The 25,716-nt window shown below is 40.5% G+C and overlaps 3 protein-coding genes across 3 annotated transcripts; 1 reads left to right on the top strand and 2 right to left on the bottom strand.

Moving 5' to 3' along the window:
* Positions 1-6,826: 6,826 nt before the first annotated feature.
* foxe1 (forkhead box E1) lies at positions 6,827-8,915 on the top strand. Its single transcript, XM_041036978.1, has one exon. It carries the CDS (start codon positions 6,861-6,863, stop codon positions 7,950-7,952), a length of 1,092 nt encoding a protein of 363 aa, XP_040892912.1. The 5' UTR covers positions 6,827-6,860; the 3' UTR covers positions 7,953-8,915.
* Positions 8,916-9,034: 119 nt separating this feature from the next.
* Positions 9,035-21,346, bottom strand: spag5 (sperm associated antigen 5). Its single transcript, XM_041036977.1, has 25 exons — positions 21,255-21,346; positions 20,738-20,788; positions 20,526-20,642; positions 18,330-20,437; positions 18,005-18,197; positions 17,736-17,852; positions 17,499-17,591; positions 17,208-17,342; positions 16,854-16,973; positions 16,677-16,769; positions 15,771-15,905; positions 15,531-15,624; positions 15,250-15,397; positions 15,069-15,119; positions 14,341-14,515; positions 13,955-14,088; positions 13,325-13,493; positions 12,549-12,696; positions 11,421-11,670; positions 11,126-11,258; positions 10,895-10,975; positions 10,634-10,783; positions 10,466-10,540; positions 10,228-10,308; positions 9,035-10,121 (listed from the first exon to the last, which is right to left on the bottom strand). The coding sequence occupies exons 2-25, from the start codon at positions 20,774-20,776 to the stop codon at positions 10,050-10,052; spliced, it is 4,911 nt and encodes a 1,636-aa protein (XP_040892911.1). The 5' UTR covers positions 20,777-20,788; positions 21,255-21,346; the 3' UTR covers positions 9,035-10,049.
* A 289-nt stretch (positions 21,347-21,635) lies between these two features.
* trmo (tRNA methyltransferase O) lies at positions 21,636-25,493 on the bottom strand. Its single transcript, XM_041035272.1, has 6 exons — positions 25,300-25,493; positions 24,968-25,125; positions 24,118-24,292; positions 23,232-23,389; positions 22,382-22,960; positions 21,636-22,219 (listed from the first exon to the last, which is right to left on the bottom strand). Exons 1-6 carry the CDS (start codon positions 25,395-25,397, stop codon positions 21,984-21,986), a joined length of 1,404 nt encoding a protein of 467 aa, XP_040891206.1. The 5' UTR covers positions 25,398-25,493; the 3' UTR covers positions 21,636-21,983.
* Between the last annotated feature and the right edge of the window lie 223 nt (positions 25,494-25,716).

The raw sequence follows: 25,716 nt of genomic DNA, 5'->3' as shown, positions 1-25,716 counted from the left end.
AAGGAAACAGGGGAAAACAGCTAAAGTAACAAAATCCACCGACCAGCATCTCTAAAGGTTGTGGTTAAGTGGTTATGTGTGGGATTATTTCTTACTATTCTTCTGGATTAAACAAACAGACGTAACATGTTAATTTGTGAGTTTTAGAAGTGCTAGTAGGCAGAGTTTGTTACCTCTGGACAGAGCGAGGCTGCTTCCTGTTTTCCCTGTTGCCAGTGTTTTGTGGTAAGCTAAACTAACTGGCTGCTGGCTTGAGTTTCATATTTACCAAACAGACTTGAGAGTGGTATCAATATAATGATCCTACTCTCAGCAAGAAAGTGAACTGGTGTATTTCTTTAAGTAGAATATTTTAAAAATTGCCTTTTTTTTAAAATGACATCACTCAGCAGACTGAATTGCCTGCCATTACACGCCCACACACAGAATGAGCTGTACTGCAAAACTCAAGAGGAAAGACAGCCCATGAAGCTTCTCTTCATGGGAAATACTTTGTCAAAGCCACAAAAGCTCTGTGTGGTAACAACACCTCTCCTCTGACTCTTCCCCCTCCACCCTCCTCTCTGCCTCTGTGTCAGACAGCAGACACACACACACAGAGAAATGAATCCGCGTTAATGAAGTAGAACAAAATAAGGAGGATGGTGCACGACTGCTGCTGTATAACCATCCTAATGTAGGATCCTATTGTGCAACCGAGGTTCTTTTCAGGTGCAGGCATGGGTAAAAATGCTCACATGTGGCTGCCTGGGCTCTGTGCAGGCTGAGACATCTATGAGGTGTTGAAACATAGATCCTAACAGAGCCCAACTGACATAGAGGCACTGACATTTGCAACCAGGCATGACTATAATTGTGAGCTCGGATACAGATGCTGTCTCAGGTATCAGGTAAGGGGTGAGTCAGGCTCTGTGTGAGTCACACAAGAAGAAAACCTGATCCACAACTGCCCACAAATGGTGACAGAAACAGATAATTTGATCATACATAATATAATTTGATTATCTAAGGATCATTATCTGCTGATATCTTAATAGACCAATCTGTAAACAAATGAATAGAGTGGTGGTTTATTCTCATTATCTTGATATTAATTTCCACAGATCTTTTCTTCTGCATTAGAATCACACTGCTCACCCTCCAGCATTAATAAGCGTTGATTTTTTTCAGTGATAACTAGTTTGAGTTGACAAGTGCTGATTGGAGTGCTGTTGGCTGACTCAGGGAGCTGATCTGGCTCTGAAGTGGCGACTATCTAACAATGTTTAATTGACTCTGATGGGTGTGGACTGTTTGCTGCATTTTGTTTTAAACCGTTTTGGCGTTGGTATGAAACAGACTTTCGTTTACATGAAATTTGAGGCAGTAGAACCAGTATTTTAAGAAAGGAGTTTCCATTTTTTCCACTGTAGCCTTTAATCCAAAAAAACATTTCTAAAATTTCAGTATCAAACTCTGACATCAAATGAGTCTTAAAATTTACACAGTAATTATATGTTTGATTCAGATGAATTGAGGTGTGTGCTAATGTGGCACTTCTTGGGAACAGATGCCCAGAAGACAGGATCCACATGCTCATTCCACAACGTGTCAGTGTGCACATAAGAAATACACACAAACAGAGTCACACACAGTGTGATTTAACGGCAGGTTTCCTGGGCAGTGCAGTGCTTCAGTTATGTAAACTGGCCCGGGTTTGGAGCAAGTCAACCGTCAGGACTTTGCATCCTCACCAAGCCCCTGCAGCTGCTAATGCAAACAAGAAGCCTTCACTTTCTCCACGGTAGCCTGACTGGGTCAGGGTGAGTACACACACACACACACACACACACACACACACACACACACACACACACACACACACACACACACACACACACACACACACACACACACACACACACACACACACACACACACACACTTGTATCTTTGTGAGGACACTCATTTCCATAATGCATTCCCTAGCCCCTTACTCTAACCTTACCCATCCAAACTAAATGCCTAACCCTAACCCTAACCAAAACCCAATTCTAACCTGAACCCCAAAACCAAGACTTAACCCTCAAACAGCCCTTTACAGCTGTGAGGACAGACCAAAATGTCCTCACAAAGATAGATCTACAAGTACACACAGACGCACGCACACACAATCAGCAGCAGACTCAACAGTGTCATCCTTCAAGGAAAATTTGGGTTAACAGGGTTAATTTTTTTTAATTTTGCCTTTAAGGAATATTATGCACTTTGGGGGGTGTTTAGAATATTTTTATAACCCTGGGCACTTACATAATGATGTTTTTTCTATAAAAGGCTTTTGAAAATGAAGTCCCCAAATGCATGGCTCTTTTAAATACACAAAGAAGTTTACAGAAGGTAAACAAAAAGTTTGCTTATGCATTTCATTTCTGATATTTCTTTCTGATAAGTAGTTGCCTACAAGGTGGAATCCTAGGAAGAGCTAAATATTTGAATCAAGAAATCCTCAGCTCTCATACTTTAAATTCATAAAATCAAATTCCACATACGCTTGTCAAAGATACCAAATTAAAAATCCCATCTTAACGTGACATGAGAAATTGGTAACAACACTTACAACCAGTGACATACTGTTCTAGACTTTACCAACAAAAACATTCTTATCATAAAGTGGAAATGTCTCCAGTTTCAATATGAGTATGTGATTTGATGTAAACTGATTTGTATGAACCATAATTTTTTGCCATTCTCTATCTCAGCTACTATCTAAGTGCTTCTTATCTTCTATCAATACTAAAAGACACCTGCCATGTGCAGCCACCAAATGGTTAAAGTCGAGTGTTCAAATTCAAATGTCTAATTTGTTTGTCTTTGTTTGGAGAGAGCCGTTTCTCTCTGGCACAGCCAAAAGTATATGTGAGACACAAAGTGAAGAGCCCTTCATTTGCCTTGGCTGCAGCGCTGCTCTCCTGTGCAGCTGTCCCAGCCTCCAGCCATCATTTGCGTCTCCACACTGCACTGTGATGGACTTGTGGAGGCCTCTCACAGCGGCATCAATGCATGGCTCCAGGGCCCTTATCTGTGAAGGGCCCAACGTGTGGCCTTCAGTGATGCTAAACTAAAGTACTCTTGGATTTAGCACCACATGCTGCATGAGAGCACAAAGTGTAGTCAAAAGAACATGAAATTCATGAGAAATTGTATTTTAACTTTAACTAATTACATTACAATTTTAAACTCGACAACAAATGTGGTTATATTAATGCATCTAAGAAGTCTTTTTTAATAATGCACCTGTATGTTTGGTATGCTACAACAGCTTTTCATGAAAGGAATGTTATGTAATTTTGTCTGCCCCCTAAAGCTTAAATCTGCATAAACTTTTTTTCTGGTTCACTTTGGGGGAAGCACAACAAACACACATTTATTTATTATCATCATACAAAGTTGATATGGTGAATGTGTTCGCTTATTTATACATCCAGCAGTTATGGAGCAACATTAGCATCATAATCTGTGTTTGTGTCCTCCTGGTGAATGTACATCCAATAATCACTCTACTTTTAGCTCAACTTTGGTCTCCACTATCCTATCTAGCTTTTTAGCTGCTAAATCCTATTTGTGTTTATGATTTTCATATAACAGCTTCCTGCTATTGCTGGAAATTATATTACTGAGAGCAGTTAAAAGATGCTCAAAGATTCTGTAGAGCAGAGGGGAACCGGTGAGTCGGGTGATCACGGGTGGTTTGTCATTACGAGTTGTCATTTCATGCAAAGTGAAAAAACAAGCAATTAACAAATAAGAAAATTTGCATTCATTGTCACACCGGTTTGTTTTCTTTCTAAAGGTAAACCTTTCAAGTTTCCATCTGGCATGAACTGAGAATCATTTAAGTCACCGAAGCGTGTCAACACGTTATAAAACGTTTTTAATCACAAATGTTGACATTAGAGTCACCTTTCAGCAGCATAAGCTATATTTTTAATGCACCAGCACAAACACTGAGGTAAAAGGCTCATGAACAAATATTAGACAGTAAATTCTGTACAAGTGCCAAATCATGATACATAGGCAAACTATGGCAACTATGAGCCTGAGCTCCAGTAACAACAGGTACCTGAGAAATAACTCACCACTAATTGTTCATAACCATAAAGCATAAGAAGCTGTCTTAGGCAAAGGGTGAGGTCCACTGCAAACTACATTGCATGTCTGTCACATCTGTCAGAAGCTGAAGAGAAGTAACCACACAATCAAACACGCTATTACAGTCATGTGGATAAGAGTGCATTAACATAATGCAATATTCCCAGTGTTTACATTGTGTCTTAACAACACAACCCGAATTTACCATTTAAAACTGTTTAGTTGACAGGTTCAAATATTAATTTATACCACTTGCGATGAGTACACTTAATTCAAATAAACCATAAACTGGTTTGCTGAGCAGCGCAACGCTTGATCCTTATTCTCATACAATGAAGACCTGAACTAAAAAAAAAAAAAAAGACCCCAAAGAAAGCACATGGATTGGGGGTTAAAAAAATAAATACCTATTTTTCACTCTTGTATCAACTGATGATCTGTGCACATTTCAGAAGCAGACACTAGAAATTACTTCAGCGACAATCAAAACAGCTGGCATTTCACTTTCTAGCTATATGTACAAATAAATTAATCAGCTAATTGTATTACCGTACATTTCCATGTATTTACATTTTCGCAGGTACTGCTCACAGTGACAAATAATACTATCCACTGTGATCAAGTGGCCTGTTTATTTGCCTCTCCTAGTCTCCTTTCACTGATGAGGGTGTCAGGTAGCTTTGCGTGCCCTCTACACACTGATCTAATCTAACTGCTGCATAGTTTGTCTCTGTGCACCATGAGGACTAATATATGCTGGGTTTAAAGAAATGAAAATTAAATGACCATCATACAAAAGCATTTCTAATGACACATTTTTTTTAAAAATCTGTCGTAAATATGATGTATGCAAAACAAAAATTTAATCATTTTTAAATAAATCTATAAAGATTTGCCTAAAAGTAACTAACACAGTCTGTGATACTTCCAGAGATTACACCTAAATTATATCTGGATAATTTTAAACTAAGATGATGCGAACTCAAATCATCCTGGCTCATAAAACACTTTTGCATTTCTTCGGTTCTTGTTCACCTTTCTATATTTTGAGCAAGTTGCCTTATCTTTGAAGGCAAGCACAATGTCAGGAAAGTTAAAGTGAACTGAGTTAACAGGTAACAAGCATGTGGACTGTCATGTTGACCTAAAAAAAGAACTCCTCATCCCATCCTATAACTGGGCGATTCCAGGTCCAACCCAGAAGCGCCACATCCCCGGCCCTCCCCACTGGACTAAACCTTTCATCATGCTGTTTGTCTATGCAAACCCACGCTCTCTCACCACGCTCCGGCTCTGACACATGCCCGCAGTGTTAACCCAGCCTGGTGTTGAGTGGTGGGAGTGTGCTGCTGTGTTTTCCTCTCTGTTTGTTTAAGAGATTAAGGTGGTGAACCCCAGCCCTGTGGAGTCCCCAGACTTCATACCACCAGAGCAGCATAGAGCGTCAGCATTCTTCTCCATCACTGGTGCCAGTGAGATTTAATAGTGTTTAAAGTCCACTTAAAAAAGGTTTCACAGATTAGACTCTCTAAGAGTCTGAAGACTCTCTAAAAATCCAAACTGTGCAGCAAGTATCTGCACTGAAAAAAAAAAAGTAACTTTAAAACACATCCAGTAAGTATTACCACCAATTGAGATTCACAATAAAAAGTAATTTCAATGAAAATTTCCATTTCAAGAGTTGGTTATTCCTGTCTCTCGGGTTACGTCCAGGGATTATGATGATGTCCGATATTTTGCATGCTGAAATCACAGGACGGCCTTTGTCTGGAAAACATTTACATCTCTTAACACAGCTGGCTTGTCCAACCACTGGCACAAAACAAACAAGGAAGGAAGGTAGAAAAACAACTCATAGGTTAATTTACCACTAAAGAAGTCTTTTAGTGTTAAACGTCAAAACAACATGGACCATTTTGGATTTTTTTAAATAAACTGAGGTTGGCTTTAAAGGGGAATTTGAATATGAAGGGGAAACAATGTTTGTTTTAACAATTACGGTCCATGAAACTAAAACCAGTCCTGCACAGAATAAACCTGATAGTTGCAAATACTTAAAAGGTGTATCTATTTTTTTGATTAACACCAGAAATGTTTAGAAATCTAACTGAAAAAGTAGATTATTATAATATTAATAATATTATTAATATAATATTATTAAACTTCAAGAAATCAATCATTTATTACACCTGCATTAAAAAAAAATGTCAAAACATTTGAAATAGAAATTTCCACTACAAAGTATGCAGACTTTGTCAAACATGAACAATAGGCCCTTACAAGGCTGAGGTATGTTGAGAGCATGTGATGCTTACAGGGGGGTGTGGCCCCTCAGCTGCCCTGTGGAGGTAATACACTCTTCAGGTAACACTAGGTGAGTCATTCTTACACACACCTTAAACTCTACGCATGGAGCTCTTACACCTGAACCCGTCAGCTTAACTTGACAACAAACTGTGGGAATAAGCTGAATAAGCACTGCATTTAACGAAACAGGATTTCTTGGAAAAGCAAATTATTTCCACTGCTTTTGAAGGACTGTTGGATTTGGACTCAAAGACAGTGAGTTGTGAAAAACAAATGTGATTTTTCTGGGTGGATTGTCTGTTTCCACTGTTCAGGATCAAATTTGTTTCCTCAGACAGACTGTGGAAGTACCAGTGCTGGACAGCATTTGTAGTAAGTTCACTTTATAATTTGATTTCTGGCACACTTTTGAACTGTCTGTGACAATGCCAGTGGTCAAAGTTGAGAAAGACTCTCCGGCAGACACTTTGTCTGAATCCAACCCTCCACCACAGACAGAGGAGCAGCCCAGAGGTCGGAGGAGGAAGAGACCTCTTCAGCGAGGGAAGCCCCCCTACAGCTACATTGCACTCATTTCGATGGCCATAGCAAACTCCCCTGACCGCAAACTGACATTGGGGGGCATCTACAAATTCATCACAGAGCGCTTTCCCTTCTACAGAGAAAATTCAAAGAAATGGCAGAACTCCATCCGCCATAACTTGACTCTCAATGATTGTTTTATCAAGATCCCAAGAGAGCCGGGGCGGCCAGGAAAGGGCAACTACTGGGCTTTAGACCCAAACGCGGAGGACATGTTTGAGAGCGGCAGCTTCCTTAGGCGGAGGAAGAGGTTCAAGCGCTGTGACTTGAGCACCTATGCCTCATACGTGCATGAGACACCAGTTTTCTCTCCTGTCCAGATTGCCAGATCTGCTGCATATACCAACTCAGTTTATCCCAACATGACAGTCAGTCCGACATACGGGCAGCAGCTGCCGTCCGCCTACTACCCCTCCTCATCACCTCCTGGGTTCGGACCAAGCCAGACCCGCATGTTCAGCATCAATAACCTCATGGGACACCCGAGTCCAGCCAGCATGCTGGGAGCTCAGGGGCCAGAGGTGATGCAGCAGCCCAGCCGTAGCTTCAGTCCTGAGGGGCTTCAGAACGGATCCAGTCCCTGCAGCCTGGGAGCTCCAGCTTTCCAGAGCCAACCATGTGGAGGAGCTGTGCCATCCCGAACCACTACACATCACGGGTTCACCTACTCCGGGCCAAACGGCCACCCACACCACCATGTACACCAGAGCTCATATGGACAGGGCCACACCCAGGGGTATACAGCGACAGGACGCCTCCATGCCTCAGCCCACGGGCCTGCAGAGTCTATGGACCATTACGGCAGGATCTCCCCAGTGCAGCTGGGTTCTTTCTCCCAGTATAACAGTGCTGCGGGTCCTATCGGCAACACTGGGGGTTATCTGAGACACCCCACATACCCGGGGAATATGGACAGGTTTGTGTCTGCTATTTGAGCTACTGAGATCCCAGCATCTCACTATCTTTTTAACAGAACATCAGAAGCTTGAGATGCCACCAAGTGAGCCAGACATTTCTGCACACAAACATGACTGTTTTTCTTTGTTTCTGACGCTTATTGAGGACAAAACTGAACAGACTGATTACAGACACCTCTCTTGACACAACTGTGATTTATACCATTAATGCTTCAACCCATTTTCAGTACTGATGGTAATTTACTTTTTGATCACCCCTTTAAATTTGGTTTTAAATGTTAAGGCCTCTTCACAGCATGTGGGAATATAAAATTCACCTAATTCATCTTGGTTTGTTTTTTTGGGCTTTTTTTTTTTTATTTTGGTCCTAACTTGAATGTGCAAGTTAAATATTTACATTACTGATAAGTTTAAATGACAGTCATTGAAATGTTACTATAAATTATTGTGTTTCATGGACATAGGCTTGTATGAAGAACGTAAGCTTCAGTGCATTTGCATGTATTTTGTTGCCAAATGAAAATGCATATTAGGTTGTCTTTTTGGAAATAAACAATTATACGGAACTTTTGTTCTTAAAGAATAAAATGTTTAAATTATTGATGTATTATTGTTATAACAATTTAAGCAATTGCGCCAAAATTGTGCCAAAAAAATCAGAATTACATCAGATATATTTGCAAATGTTATTATTAAACAATGGTATTTTACAAAATAACAGCGACCAACAGATCCATCAGGAACAAAAAATGCCAACATCTGATTCTTTTGTGTTTATGTTGCTTTCTACACCGTTTCAGCTCAACTGGTTTGAAGTGTTGTCTGGAGCCACAGCATAAGCAGTCACTGTGACCGGCCTAGGTTATCATGGCCAGACATCTACGCAGCACTTAGACACACACAGTTAACCTACTACATGGATCTACTAATCAAGAAAATGAATTGACTTGTAACTCAGTATTTCAGCTTATAAAATTGAGCTGAGCGAGTTCTTTACCTCAGCATTAGAACCTCTTCCACAAAAAGTCTGCGTATCGGACAAGATGATACTCGTACGGAAATAACTTTGCTATAGTGAATCAGAAAAGAGGCTTTGTTGACAGATATGACGATTTTTTTTTTTTTTTTTTTTTGGACAGAGGTCATAGAAAAAATAATGCTGAAGGTGATGGGTGATCTTTTCGGACGCTGCACTTATTATAAAATTAGATTATCAATATCTAAAGCAAGGAGCACGGAGATTTAAATAAGCTCAGGTGTAGCCTACGGTGGCAGATCTCATTTGTGTTAACAGTACACACAAGCAGATGGTTAACATGTAAAGTTATATTGTGCTAAAGATTGAGAAAAGTGAAAAAAAATAAATCTGCTTTTTGCAATTCCTATTCAAACACATTCACAAGGTATCTACATTAATTTACACTGTATGATTCTCCCAACTTTTACCAAATGCTAAACTGTGCCGTAAGAAGAAACCTCAGAGGAAGATTATTATATTTTCGAAGATTAAATTTTTTTTTAATAAATCAGGTGAACAGGGCGCACTTTCTGTACTAAAAACTCTTTACTGTTTGTCATGACTGAAAGTTAAAGGGGTGTGTGATTTAAGTATCATTAATACTTTTCATTAATACCTTTTTTCACAAACCATCAGCTGATAGATAGAAAGAAGTACTAGACCAAGATATGAAAGTCATCAAATCCATTAGAAAAAAAAAAAATCACTCACGTTATATTTGTAATGACTATCGCCTGGTGGAGAAGGTTGACTGCGAACACATGGTGCAACACACGTAGTTATTCAGCAGGATGTATTCAAATATAACAGTGGCAATGTGTGCTGCTGCAAATATTAACATGAATGTAACACGTTTGCACACAAACACACAAAAGTAGCCACAAACATTTTCAATAGAATCATCATCTTTGCTCTTCAAATGCAAAAATGAGCTCAAGTATAAGGAACAAAGACAAATTATAAGATTAAAAAAAATTCTTTTAATCATAACAAAACTATGAACTTTTACTTTTTACTTTTACACTTACAGCCAGGACAAACTAAAACATGACACAGACATAAATACAACGAACACAGGTGACAATAACAAAAGCATGTCAGCCAATGTATTCAACAAGCTGTTGCAGTTGTTCACAATTCTTCACAACTTCTGGCAAAGACAACAGGGTCTGTGCGGAGAAAATAAAAACATCCGTTGCGCCAAATATCCACACCACATATTTCAGTCTTGAAAGTGAAAAAACATAAAAAACTATATTATATAGTATCTCTCACCTCTCTGACTTTATTGATCATGTTGCTTAACATTTGAAGTTCATTCTCACTTTTCTGCTGGTTGCTCTGATGGATTATTTGCTGTGAGAGAGAGAGACATTATAACATCACGAACAGATTAGGTCACATACTCACCAGACGGTTCTGGGATACTAGAATGAAAACAATCTAATGTTCTCCTGAGACATTAAAGAAAGGTGCTGGTGGTTGTCAGGATATGTATACTGTCAGCACTTACATGTCTCTTTGCTCTTTCAAGGAGTTTTACTCTGGCCTGCTCCACCTCCCGAAGACTCAACTTCAGTCTCTCCACCTAAGGATCAAATCAAAAGACATATATGTTAGAGAAAAAGAGCATTAAAGCTGCAGTGTTTGCTCAGGAGTAAACTGGAAAGGGAATATGTACCTCTTTCAATAACTGGATCTTCTCTTCCATGAAATGTGCTGGGTTAGCTGACTGGCCACCGGCTTTTCTCAACTCCTCACGCAGGAATTGTGACTCAACTTTTAACTGCTGGAGAGAGCGACGAAGCTCAACCACCTCCTTTCGCAATTCCTGTGAAACATTGACAAATTTTAAAAAAGCCAGCAGTATCTAGTCTACTGTCTCTTTTCAAACATTATTCCTGAGTGGCTTTAAAGTATAGACATGAATTCTGTGCCTTACGTTGTTGTCAGTCTTGTGTTTATTTAAAATTTCCTGGGCATCTTGTAATTCTGCTGACAGCGTGGCCACAGTTTTCTCATCCTATGTAAAGAGAAATATTTGTTAAAGAAAAATTTCAGTGCTTATCTCAACTCGACAGGATCATTCCCATTAGTCAGCACTCACCACCTTGAAGTTTGTTAGGCATCATAAAGAGAAGTTAACACTGACAAAATGCACTGTATTTCTTACCTGGGCTTTCTGCTGCAATGCCTGATTGCCCCTCTCAACCAGGCTGTTTAGACGGCTAAGTTGATGCTGAAGCTCAAACACTTCAGCTTCGTGTTTGCTGTTTGCAGCCTGCTGCTCCTCCTGCAGGTCATAGCTGGAACAACGAGGTAAATAATGTTGAACTTTACATGAAGCTTGTATGAGCAATCCTCTTTCCTAAACATGAAACTAATTTGACAGATATGAAAGATCACTCATTCCTCTGAGGTGAGAATATAAATCCAGAAATATTTTCTAAAAATCTTACAGCACTTACATGGTGTTGTGCAGCTCCTGCAGCTGAGCGTCTTTGTGTTGCTGCACCAGCTTCAGGGTGCTGACGAGCTCTGTGACGGTGCTGCCCAGGTCAGCCAGCAGCTCTGCCACACTGCTCTGATCGTCCTCTTCTGGTTCAAACTCTTCTGAATTTGAATTCTTTTTAGGGGTGACAGCTGCTGCTATGCGGGTGAAGGCGCTTTTCTCACTGAACAAAGTTTCACACTGTGGCTCAGGCATGTCTGAGGGGACTGAAGACAGAACGAACTACTTAGACTTTGTATTGCGCACTTTTGTCACTGGATGACATTTGAACCGGGTTTGAGGTGAATAATGAGATTTTTTTCCCATGTAGGTGTGCAATTTTCAATAGTCAGTTATAGCCCCTTTAACCCAGATGCCAGCTGAGCAAAGTTACTCTGACACAGGTGTTAATTCACACACAGTAGGCAATTTTAACTGTACATTTTGCGCGAACAGGTAAAAATGGCCACTGGGTTTATTATCCTTGGGGGAAATGTGGTAATTGCAAGACCGGGTAATGTAGAAAGAACAAGAATAATAGAGTACTGAAGAAAATGCAACGAGTATTAAAGCATGAAAACATGTTGTCACAGGATTTCTATATACATATGACATGGGTCTGCTCAAAACACACTCAGTCCATGTTTGAGCTATTCAAATAGCACAGCTGTTGTCACCGTTCAGAAACGCTTGAACTCACTAAACAGTATAACTACACTGTACCATATTAGATTCATTTTTTTAGATCAGCCCTCATCCCCAGTAGAAACAGATGCTCATCTAAGCCGCGGATGTATTGGACCTGCGTTTGTCCTAGGTTGGAGGAGGATCATAAAGCAAGGTTGGATGATGCACCTTGACCCATTCAGACTAACCGGCAGCATGGGCTGAAGCAGCATCACTGCGTCAGTCTCAAAGCTGCTAGTTGTATTCAAGGTTAAAAAAAACATAAAAACCAGAAGCTAAAAAGATGGCTTCTTTTACGAGCAAATAAAACCTATGACAAGTTTCATTCTTGTCTCTCAAGTCAGCCTTAATGGCCTAGGAAATATCACATTTTGGAAAAAGTGTCACCTTAAGACACATGTGAGATGATCTACTGTACCTGGTACAGGAGGTGTCTCTGTGTTGATGTCTTCCTCCTTTTCAGCAGTTAATGCAACGATGATACTGTCGACAAATGAGCTGGAGGGGTGACGACGATCCAAACTGTGGGCTGGTTGAGACTCTTTATCCTTCAGTGGTTCTGATTTCTAAAAAAGTAAGGCATACAAGCCGGTGTGAAAACTTTGTTTCTGTGCTTCAGTCCACTTATTTACAAGTCATGTCAGCGTTGCTGCTACAAAATGACTGAAATGACAAAATTATTGGTACCCCTTCAAAGTGGTGATAAATTGGTTACAGTGATGTTTCAGCAGACTATTGTCTTCAAATGGTATCGTAGATGTCTGCAATCTTTTATTCAGTCATTCAGAATATGTCTGCAATCTTTTATTCAGTCATTCAGAATATGTCTGCAATCTTTTATTCAGTCATTCAGAATATTTAAACTGACAAAAGTCCTCACTGTGCTGTTTGGCTGTGTGCACCAAGAGAAAGAACAGAAGTGAGTTATCTGAGAAGACAAAGAAGAAAATAACTGAAAAGCATGGTCAGGGCTATAAGCTTGATGCTTGCTACAGCTACTAAAATCACTAATTTATCTAAAAGATCCACAGGGACACAGCCAACCTGAATATGGCTTCAAGTTGTTGTCCTTTTTTAAGTGGAAGAGTAATTTTGGCCACACCTGTACGTGGGAGCATATGAAAGTGAGACTAAATTGCTGAAATCTGGCTGTTGTTCAGTTTTGGGTTTTGTTTTGCCATTCCCAAATGTTACCTGGTCACAGAGAGTTGCATGAAGCTCGTTGGTCAAGCCTCGCAGTGTGTGATGCAGCAAAGTGATTTCAGTGGCTGCCTGAGCCAGCTTCTCTCCGAGCTCCAGCTGGGCTGCACTGGCTCTGGACTTTGTGGTTTCCAGCTGCTCCAGCAAACTTCTGTTCTCAAGCCTGCATCGCACATATACCGTTATCACTGAATACGTAGACAAAATGTTAAACATTGTCAGACAAAGCCTGACACAATCTGTAGTAAGATTAACAAGTTCAAATATAACTGCATGTACACAGATAAACTAAGGACTTGTTCACCAAATATACCAAAAACAACAATGCAGAGATATGACTTATTTCCTCCTCACTTTCAAACTGCTGTTAACAAATCTAACAAAATAATACATATATTGCATTCTGTGGGTAAGCAACGCAAAAAAAAAAAACTCAAAACAGTGGATGACAATAAAATGTATCTATTTAAGTTAAACAGCAGTGGTGCCAAATCTAATCACCACTTCTCTCTACCATATAGATATAGTAACAACACATGAATCTAGATAATTACAGATTTTGCTTTATTAGTAAAATTTAAAAAAGATAAGATCGTTAAATGGTTGTTATTATCTTAAACTTACTGAAGCTGACTAAGTTCTCCTTTTAGGTCCTCACACTGGATGTTCCTCTCCCGGAGCCCCTGCAGGTTGGCCCTCAGCAAACGCTCGCTTTCAGCCACCTGCTCCCTCGCCAACTCATTCTCCATCTGTAAGAACTGACCAAAAAAAAACTTTTTTAATTGCAAGCAACAAAGCTCCTGCTCACATTTGCAACTGATAATCAAACTAATCAAAACATTTAACTTTGCTCCTATTGATTCCGGCAATCCTCTGAGGCAATTACAAGCTATGGAATTCAACAGCAAGCACGAAAAACAATATGAAGAAAAAGTAAGAGACTCTACACCACAGAAACTTTAGGATACAAAAAGCTCCCCAAGAGTAACACCTTCCCTCTACAAGCTAACCTCGTTCATTTCCCGCACGCCACTGAGTTGTGTGCAAGCATCCTGGAGCTGCTGGATCTGCATTTTCTGAGACTGTGAGAGGGTCTGCAGTTGACCGAGCTGCTCCTCAGTTTGAGCCAGAGCCTGACTCAACTCACACACATGCTGCTCCGACAGGCCCAGTGACGTCTCCAACCTGGACACAGGCACAGACAAAACACGGGCATTGGCATTACGTACAGTATTTTCTATAACATTTGTAGATGTGTGAAGTTAAACTCCCTTTGTCTGTGAAGATTCTCAGTCATCCAGGTTTTCGAAAGACAACTGGACTTGCTTGAGGTTCTTGAAGACGTTTCGCCTCTTATCTGAAAGGTGTCTTCAGTTCTCAGAACCTCAATCAAGTCCATTTGACTTTTGGATAAACTCCCTTTCTACTTATAGACAACTTGTGAGGGTATCTTGTTAGCAAGAAAAAGAGGGACAACTTCCCTTCCTAACCACACACAGAATATGAAAACAGAAAGAAGTGGGGATACCCAAATGCCTATGCACGCATTTAGAAATAAATGACAAGTTGACAAGGGATTTGAAGAAGTATGTGGTAATATTGTTTACAGTAAGTTTTAACAAAAATAAACTTTTCTTCAATAATTTTTGTCCTTGCTGTGATTTTGCTCAAAATTTCAAATCAAACCATTAACCCATTACAACTTCATTCCTTCTGAAAATCCATCATTACCACTTACTCATTTGCTCTGTCCTTGGCTTGCTGGATGTCCTTCCATGACTGCTGCAATCTGAAAAAACAAAGCTTTTTTTTAGCATCTGCATGCAGTATGTAGTTTTCCCTCTTGATTACGATATTGTGCCAGCACAGCATTTGTCTCCTTTTTTTTCAATAAATTAGTGTTGTAGTGGGGCTCATACTTTGTCGTCTCAGCAGCAAGGGCCTGCTCCAAGAAGGTGTAGGAAGCCAGTGTGGAGGAAACTGTAGCAGACAACTCTGTCGCCTTCCTCTCTAGCTGGCCCCTCTCTTCCTCTCTTTCTGTTAGCTTCTGTCGCAGCACACCCATCTCTGAAATTTAGTGAAAAGGACAGTTATCAATTCCACAGGCTAATAAAGAAAAAAAAAATTGTCTTTTTATAAATGTTAGAAAAGAAAAGTAAGGGAAATGGCCGATGTAAAACATATCAGTATCAGTTTTTACCTGAGGTAAGAATTGTCACTTGCAGATTTAAATCACCAATCTGTTCGCTGGCAGTTTGAAGATTCAAATTAGCTTGGTTCAATTCTTCTTCGATCTGTTGAGTACAAGTTAATTTAAATAAAATAAAAAAATAATAACAATAATCATGTTTGTGATTTGCTGCCATCATTATTCTGACTTTAAAAAGTAGTTAAGTGGTGGAGGGCAGTAAGAATCCCAATTAAATTATTAGAGTCTGACCTGCTCTCTCTCTTCAACAGCTTGGTCTCTTGCAGAAATATGCTCGTCTCTCTCTTTCAAAGCAGCCGCTGCCTTCTCATTCAGCTTCAGAAGCATGGGAGCAGTTTTCTGCAGAAAGCCTCTGACTGTGCAGAGCTGTGAACAGATGACCACGCAAAACCATCAGCCATGTGTTGTTAAGTTCTGAAAAAATGCCACCGAAATCAAATGACAATTTAAACAGAATGGGTTAAACCAAGAGTTGGTGCTGTTGTTGGTACACTGTCATATGAGATGTTAATCCTTCCTGCTTATCCTATCTTGTTGAATCTGGCACATAGTGATTTCTGGATTGGGTTTTTTTTAAAAAAAGAAAGGAAAAAAAAGACTGCACACTGATCTAGGCTGTTGGTTTGTGTTTGCTGAAGAGATATTTCTGGCTACAAAGCTATAAGATGTGAGGCCATGGAAGTCAACTGAACAGGTTGGGGATCCTATTTTATTCAGTCTGTCCCTGTCGTGGAGCTAATGCTCGGTAGCAGCTGTCTGCACATATCAGGTTGAGGTCTTGTCAGCCGAAACAGTGCAGATGAATTGGTGAGCATATTTGTTGTCTGTGCTCAGAGTGATAATTCATGTCTGTACTTAGACAAAGAATCTGGTACTGACAGTCCATACGTGGCATCGTATTTATTTGAAATAAAAACCTTGTTTCGCAGTTTTATAGCCGGGAAATATGTTTACAATTTACCTGATAATGTGCAATTTAAACATTTGATATTCAAGGACACAGCATTACTGCTCACTTGATGTGTCCTGAAGATCCCAGGATAAATTCTGAGACGTGCTTTGTGCAGTATTAGTATTTAACTGATGTGGCTACAGTGGATTTTTGAGTCTTTTCTAAAAAAGATATACTGAACATACTTCTTTCATCAAACTGGACTGCTCCTCCATGGTTTCCGACAAAAGATTAGAAGCAGAGTTCAGTGTTTCAGTGTAGGCCTGGTTTAATGCAACCTGCAGTCACAGAGGAAAAAAAACTGAAATTAGACACATTCTGAAGGATGTTGTGCTGAATGCAATACTGCGTTTTGTCCTTACCTGTTCTGGGTAGGCCTGGTTTAGGGCAGCCAGGAGTTCTTGCTGAGACCCCAAACTCTTCTCTAGCCCTGAAATCTCTGTACCACAGTGTGTCCGTAGCTGTTCCACCACACTGAAGGCCTGGAAACAGACAATCAGACACATACTTTATGAAAAGAAGGATACAAAAAGCTGGCCTGGTGTTTGGAAGCACTGGCTTCATTAATACCAAATAACCACAAAATTATTTTGTGCTACAAAATGCAGCAGAGACACTTGAAAAAGGACAAAAACAGTCATGGAGCTAAAAGAAAAAAATAAATAAATAAATTACAGAGGCTCCATAACAATTAAGAGATTAGTCATTGTGTTTACCGCCTCCTTGGCTGTGACAGCCTCCTCCATCTGTGTCCTCATGTCATTTCTTTGGTGAAGAGCATCTTTGACCTTCTGCATCATTCGTGTTTGTGTCTCCTTTGTTTTCTCACACAGAGACTTCATCTGACCATACTAAACAACACAGGGGGAATACAAGCACACAAGCATGCACCTTTATGGGACTGTATGCAGTTAACACATACCATAATGTAATTTCTGGATGGATAATTACACAAATACTTTCAGTTGATGTTTTGTGTTAAAGACATGCAAGACACGTTTACATACGTGTGAAACAAGGCTTTGATGGTCCTCTCTGACAATGTCTCCTATTTCTTTCATGTTAGAGAGAGCAGCATCTGTGTCACTACTCAAAGAAGTCTGTTGGGACAAATACACACACTGTCTTTAAAGAACAAAATCAGATGTATTAACACATTTTTTTTCCACATATGAATAAAGTAAATGATTTTTAAAAAATCATAATTTTGCACAATTCATGTACTGTCATTGTTTGTGTCTCACCATGTTGACCCTCATGTCCTGCATACACTGAATGAGGTTCTGTAGAGAACTTCCATCCAGTTCCAACGCACTGATCCTGCCAAGTGCCTCCATATAAAGGTCTCGGTACATTGTGGTCTACATAAAATACAAAAATGTTCATTAAAATATATAACTGAAAACAAGAAGCCAAAGGTATCATCATAGTGAAATAATTAAATGTAGAAAACTACCAAGTCTAAATTCTTCACATCCTCTACTCTCTTTGAGTTGTCTGAATGTGTTCTTACCTGACTGAGTTCAGTGTGGTCTGTCTGCACTAATTTCTCCCTGAGCTCTGAAGGTGCAGGGCCTGCTGAAGGACATCCATGTGCTCTGGCTGCAGCCAACTGCTGCACAAGGGCCTCCACCATGATCATGCTAGACCTCAACCTCTGCTCCAGCTCTTCTCTGGAGAGGCACTCTAAGCTGCCTGGAGGTACACTGAGACCACATCAACAGAAAGAGTTAACAGGCAGACAGGGAAACACACAGAAAGCAGAATTATCTATGTCATAATCACAAATCACCAGCAGTCTTAGTTTGACAAATAACAAATTCATAGCTAACACTTACTTCCACAGGAGAGGGTCAGTAAGAGTGCAGGAATCAACCACAGAGAAATCCCTCTTTCTCTCAAACTGGCCAGATGTGTTGAGGCTGCGGTCTACCAGTTCCACAGCAGTGGTGCCCACACAAACACTGTGGGATTCTACAGGAGTAGCGCTTGCTGATGGGACTGTGATGGCAGCAGGAGGTGGAGCAGAAGCGGAGACAGCAGCAGGACCCATTTTTCCAGATGCCAAGATGAGGAACTCTGCCATCTGCCGGAGCTGCTGCTGAAGGGGACCATCTGGAATCAATGCAAAATCCAGACCCGGCTTTTCTACCTCAGACTGCGGCACGGCACAGGGCTTCACACCTACACCCTCATCCAGCTCAGTGGCTGGGCCTGACCGGGGTTTGTAACCCAGTGCTGTAGAGTTGAACAGAGGTCGTGGCATGGGGCTCTCCAAGTGCTCTGCCCATAACCCAGCAGGGTCAGCGTTAACAGGAGCCAGCAAGCTCTTTTCACCCTCAAGAGCAGAATCGTCAGCTAAAAAAGGGTCAAAAGCAGGATCATTATGAGCTTTCAATATAGACTGAGAAGCTCTCCTAACAACAGGACTGAGGATTCCAAATTGTAAAGCTGATGCTACAGAGGGACACTCCGACAGAGCTTTCAAAACATCAGGGAGGCTCTCTGCAGAGTTAAAAAGAACAGGTCCATTTCCCAATGAACCAAGGGCACTGTCTTTTGCCTCACTAGATTCAGGAGGTCCACTTCTTGACTGTACTTGAGAGACATGTTCCAGATGCTGCTGGACTTCCACAGGTGTGGGACCCTCTGCTGAAACCACAAGTTTGCTGCAGTCAGAAGACTCGGTCTTGTGAAGCACTGAAGGCAATGCACTGTCTTCAGGATGCATTGAGTGTTTTGATGTTTCTTTCCCTTGGCAGTTAATGGATTCATTATCCGAAGCCTTTAACAACATATCAGAAAATGAAGATGAGTCGAAAGCTGGTGGGTGAGTATCTAAAACTACTTCATCATTTTCCACATGGCAGTTTGGTCTGCCAGTCTGGCTATCAGGAATCACCAAGCTAATCTGTTTAACTTCATCCATAGTGTCTGTGCTGCATGACAACGGTTCCTGGGCAGTGGAAAGTTTGTCACATGAAGGTGACAAATAATTTGCACTGTTACAGTATGGGTGATCTAAATGATCATTACCGTTTTGCGCCTCGGGGTCACCAGCTAAAATGCTTGGATTTATGCTGCAATTGTATGACACATTGCTGGTCACAGAGTAGTCGACTGGTAGAGGAATGGTCTCATTTACAAGTTTGGTGCCATCTGAAATTTCTATCTCACCCCCAGTGCAGTTAAATGATTTGAAGGTTACATCACTCAGTCCATTAGCAGGCTTTTCAAAATCATTCAGTGTCTCAAAAAAGGTGGTAATGACAGGAACGCCATTTGCACTGGTATAGTATGGATGATCAGCATGTTCTGCTTGACACAGTTGGCTGTAGTCAGAGAAATTAGTTGAATTTACACAGGTGTCCTGTAAAGATTCACCAAGCTGTGCCTGGGGCAGAGGAATGGTCTCATCCTGTTGTCTGGTGACATCTGCAACTTCCACCTCGCCTCCATCACAGACAAGGGATTTCCAGGTGACATCATTCTCTTCACAGCCATCATTCTGAACAACTCCTGAATCTTGTGCGGCATGTTTGTCATCCAGGTTCCCAGAGGCCAGCGTAGCATTTGGAACTTCAAAGCGGAATGCTGCATCAGTATCAGCCAAGGAACCATTTATCATCTCAGGATTGTAATAAGGGTGTTCCATGTGGTCACAGCACGACTGCACTGTCATATTGTCAGATATGACTGTATCTTCTGTCTCAGTGTTATAAGTAGCCTGATCACTGGGCAAACTAATGCTCTCTTCTGCGCACACTGAAGAGCCTGAAATCTCAACCTCACCACCAGGACAAACAAAGGATTTAAACGTTACATCTCCAAGTCCACAAGTGGTCTCAGCAGTTGTCATATTACTCGTGGGAGCACAGGTTTGTGTCACTTTGGTGGAAGGAAGACAGTGCAAGTGAGACTCTGGGTCACAGAGAGGAGCTTCACCCTGTTCAGTAGAACAAACAGAGGGTAAGACAAAGTAACAAAGACGCTGAAAACAATAGGAGCATCTCTAAATCTTAGTATAAACCCACCTTTGTCATTTTCACAGAATCAGCACTTGATTTCAGTCTAGATGATGAAGTTGGCGGGCGCAGCATTTCATTCTCCAGACTTCGCAGAGGGGTACGCTCTCCATATTTGCTGGAAGGCTAATATCAACATCAAAAAGTTGAAATACGATATTGTTAACTTAGTCATCATTTAAAACTTAACACGTCTGCATGACAGAGAGCAAATGTCTTACCACGCCTTCCGCGGTAGAATTTGACTTTCTGGAGGACATTATTCTGCCCAACTGCAAAAAAAAAAATAATAATAATTTCCTATTAAACTTGTTTGTAGCGGTTGATTAAACTGATTGGTGGTAAGCTGTTCTGATCCCAACGGTAAGTCCGTTTCTAGACATAAATTATGTCAACATTAACTAGCTAGCTAAGAAGTTACTGACAATAAGTTACGTATCAAATACAGGCAGTTGCCCAGAAGCAGGCTTTTAGCGCTTTCATAGGTGCTAATAAGTGATCAAACTTAACTTGCATGTATAAAGTAACACTAAGTTATCGCACAATGCGTTGCTACGAATAATGTCAGGAAGGCAGTAAATTAGGATAGCAAAACTGTGTGAACGACAGCGTTCACCTGAGTCGTTAGCTAACGTTAACTCCAGTTAGTTTGAAACACACCAAATTAATGAGCACTTTACACCAACTAAACAATGACTTGCCTGAGACAAACCGTTAAATTATATAAAAGCACATTACCTTCCCAAGTTTAACAGGCAACTTTAACCAACGACTGGAAAAAGTGTACTGGAAAAACAAATCTGCGCTGAACGGCCATCAACCGCGTTTCATTCAAAACACAAATGTCAGCTCTGCTATTGGTCGAGTTCTCTTCTTCGTTTGTTGTGTGACGCACTGAGTGGACCTAGTGTGCACAACCACCCACGGCCGCCCCCCAGAGGACCTTAATGTCATAGCGCAACATAAAAATCTACACCTTTCTCATACGTGTCTTCTTAGAGTATCTGTAGGCACTGCTTTATAAGATATATCGTGCTGCAAGATTATATAAAGATATGCATATATATTTGGTGTGACCAATAAATTACAAGAAAAAACAAAAAAACTCTACTCCACTCATCATTCATAATTAGTTTATTTTTCATTATGGGCAGGGGGCCAGTTACTTCCTTCGAATAAAGAAAAAGATACGAAATAGCAAATAACACATAAAAGAAACGTTTAAACACAGCTGCTGAACATGGTTTAAAAACTACAGTGATACTGTTCTCTTTTATCTAATTCACCATACAAAATTTGATATACTTTGTCTTTCATCTTTCATGATTTTAAGAAATTCTAAATGATCAATCTTAAAACTGAAATACACATTTGTCAGGAGAGAAATTACTTGAAAAAGTTGAGTTGTTTATCTGTGCACATTAAAAGTGACACTATCCAGCCTAACATTTTTGCTCAAAGGGTTTCTTACATGGCAGCAATCTGGCACTCAACAGGTCGAACCTGCAGTACCTCAGCAAAACCCTGTCCAAACCAGCAGGTGATGTCAGCCGTGTCCAGGGTGAAGAAGAAGAGCCTGTCCCTGCAGCGTGCCCTCCTGTACACTGACCGTGGGTCTGCTGACAGAACCCCTCTGATGGCAGCAGCAGCCTCCTCTGCACTACGCAAAAACTTGAACCTGGGTTTGACACTTTCAGAAGGTCCTGTGTGGCATACAAGTTTGTTTTTTCAGTAATGAATGACTGTTTTCATATTTATCACTGTTACAATAGCACCCTCTTGTGGAGACAAAGACAACATCACCCTTTTCTCCAGGTGGCATTAAGCTTGATACAACTGTCACATTTACTGTAAGGCTGTCTTACCTGACAGATGTGACGGAAGGAATTCTGCAAGCTCCCTCTCAGCATGAGGAGTGAAGCGTACCTCCAAACTGGCAACAGGAGGCTCTTTGATCCAGCCAGCAATGGTACTATAGGCCTCTTCTCCATAACGGGGACGGTCCACTGTCGACTCTGGAGGTTTGTTTTTCGGAGAATCTGAAACTTGTTTGTCACTTTCACAAAAGTTACCTTGGGTGACATAGGCCTTGACCTCCTCTAGCACATCATGCAGATCCTTGGGCAGGGAAAACTGAGCACTGACTCTAGATGAATCTCTTAAAGGTGTATCAGTTCCAGATTTGTCTTTTGAGAATTGACTCTCCAAGTCATCATCATCATCATTTCTTTCACCTTTTAGGTCAGTTTCTGAGTCTTTATGGTTGTTTAAGATATTTGACTTCTCCACAGCTGTTGCATTTGGTTGGTGCATGTTTAGTTCATAAGGCTCTATGTCCATGCAAATCCTGGTCTGGGGGGAGTCATACTCTGGGATGTAGGGTTTAATGTCCAGGACTGGGGTGCCTGCAATCATGTCAATGTCTGACAGATGTATTGTGTCACCTAGAAAAAGGTAGGAGTGCATTTGTTACTATCAGTTATTTGCTTCTGCGACTGAGGTTAAATTTCACAGCCGAACATTTAGACTTAGATTTAATTTAACTGCAAGTAGAAAAAGTTATCAATAATGTTCTGTGCATATGTGCAGCCCAGTATTTACAGTTTAGTCTAGAAACGTAGATATGTTTACATTCTGCCCAATCTGTACACCAGTCCAAACAAAGACCCAAAAATTAGCAATTAGCTTTATTAGACACATTTTGTTGTTACTCACCTACAATTTTATCAAGTTTAGCCAGAGTTAGACCCAAGGCGTTTGGCCGATGAGGACTGCGTGTGGAGTACACACCAACTCTCTGACCATTCAGTCTAGGAGGCTTCACTTTGGCTTTGTAACTCAGGTGCCCATTTTTGTGAAAGAGAAAGATGATCCTGTAGACACAGAAAGGGGGAAACACAGAGGTGTCATGAAGAAAACAGTGGATACAAAAGTCTAAATGTATGCAGAGGTGTTTCTATTGAAATGTGCTGTGTTTTGAAAAGGCAGATGGAATAAAAATTCAAAATGCTAAACAGTGCAAGTCTTATCTAACTCACTGCTGCTGTCAGCGAGTAAACATTCCTTTTAAAAAGTGTCAAATCAACTTGAATTATAATGCCTGTAAAACTACATAAGTCTCAAAGGGCTTCATACGCCCACATTAGATGGGAAACAAGAACGCTTAATTCAAGCAAGGAAGACTCAGGATGAGACACAAAGACATTTGAATGGCTTTTAATTCAAGCCTCAGTGCAATTATATTACAAAATTACAAATGGTTTTGTATATACTTTTGTCACCTACTCTATGTGTAACTCCCATAGTCTGAAATAACATGACGCTTGTAGGCCAGCCTACAATCCCACCTTTACCTTATTGAACCCACAGTGCTTTAATATGTGTCTAAGTATTGCTCCCTTTGATTCACTGCTGAATTAGCACAAAATACAGAGACAGCAGACTGGAAAATATTGCTTAACAATGTTTCATTAATACAGCCAACAATAACACCTTTTGAGAAATTTCTGGGAAACAGTAACACCACCCTATGGATTGGGCAGTGGGAGGTATAGAGAGATAAGTCATTAAACATACAGTACACTGGCTGTATGCGACATACCAGACATGAGAGTATTGCTCCAGGCCCACCAGAGCATGCTCCGGGTTATTGAAGACGCTCTGCTGGATGCGCAGTTCTGCTCTCGAGGGGCCACAAATGGTGGGCTGCCTGGGTGTCCCATTCTTCACTGAGAAACAGGAACTGATGTAACCAATGGGGACTGTCTGGATGTTTCCTGTAATATTACAGTTAACAATATTGTGTTCATTTGGAACATGTGTACAGTTAATTTCACTACTTGTCATTTATAACAGTAATGGTAGCCAGTAACGGTCATTTGTACTTTGAACCTCCTTTTATTCTACAACTATATTTATTATTTCTTATTTCTGGATTTATTTTATTTTATATGTATGTGTGTATGTTTCAAAGGATACACAGCATATTATACAGTATAATAATGTGCTAAAATGACTGGTCATTTAACTATTTAGCTGACTGGCAGAAAATGTATCAGCTACAATTCTCATAAGTTAATCAGTCAATAATCAAATGTGTAACATCTGTTGACTCCAGCTTCACTAATGTGAGAATTTTCTGATTGTCTCTATATTATTGGAAACAGGAATCTTTGGACTGGTTTTGGACTGTTGGAAACATGTTGGCCTGAGAACACGTGGATGGTATTTGTGAGTCTTTTTTTCTTTAACATTTCAGTGACTATATGTCAACCCCCATTTTCAACAGTTCCCCGTGTTTGTTAAGTACATGAAACATGAAAGTAACATTGCACTAACATTTTTTTTAAATGCTTTTCTGTTTGCTGCAGGGGGTGAATTTACTTCTATTTACTTTTTTTTAATCAACATAATATATGATTTACCCTAACTCTGCATTCAGTTGTAACTACCTTGCTCTAATGCAGCCTGTGGTGATGCTGATGGTGAAGGTGGTGGTGGTGGTGGTGTCTGGTCTTTGTCGGCCTCACAGAGACCAATCTTTGACACAGCAGACTGAATGGATATCATATGTTTACGATGAGCTCGAACTGCACTGTCCAACATCTGCCTGTGGGAAACAGACAGAAAAATTCAATAGCATGTAAACAACAAGGATAAGTACAAATGTTATGACAGGTCAAATGCAATAAGCTTTGATGCAGCGTTCCGCAGAGAAAAAAATATGGTTACACAGTAAACTGTCAGAAAGGTTATCGGTAGATTAGTGAAGTTAAGAACGCACCTCAGGTTCTTAATTTCTTTTCTCATCACAGAAACCTGCTGGTTCAGTTTACTGATGTTCTCGCCGCAGCAGTCACACACAGGACTCATCTTACACATATAAAAGATGACAAGAGAGCAGACACTTCTTACTAAACCAGCTTTGAACCGGCTGCTGCTGCTGCTGCTAAACACAAACACACAGCACGCAGACGAAACATGTGAGAGCTCCTCAATGCGGATACACAGAGTCGAGCGTTTAATGGTTGGCCAACCAGCAGTGTTTCACGTGACAAACTGCTGACTGACAACGCATCTAAAGCAGAAACCCTCTTTAGTCAGTTTGTCGCATCCTGTGTATTTAGTAAGTTTTTGCAACACACGTGCTATTACACAAAAATTACGCACGCACGTTGCAAAAGTCACTGATAAATTCTCA

This window comes from Toxotes jaculatrix, chromosome 4 (assembly GCF_017976425.1).
Source record: "Toxotes jaculatrix isolate fToxJac2 chromosome 4, fToxJac2.pri, whole genome shotgun sequence".
Classification (NCBI taxonomy): domain Eukaryota; kingdom Metazoa; phylum Chordata; class Actinopteri; family Toxotidae; genus Toxotes; species Toxotes jaculatrix.
The sequence above is the reverse complement of the archived record's forward strand: the minus strand, read 5'-3'. Positions and strand labels throughout refer to the sequence as shown.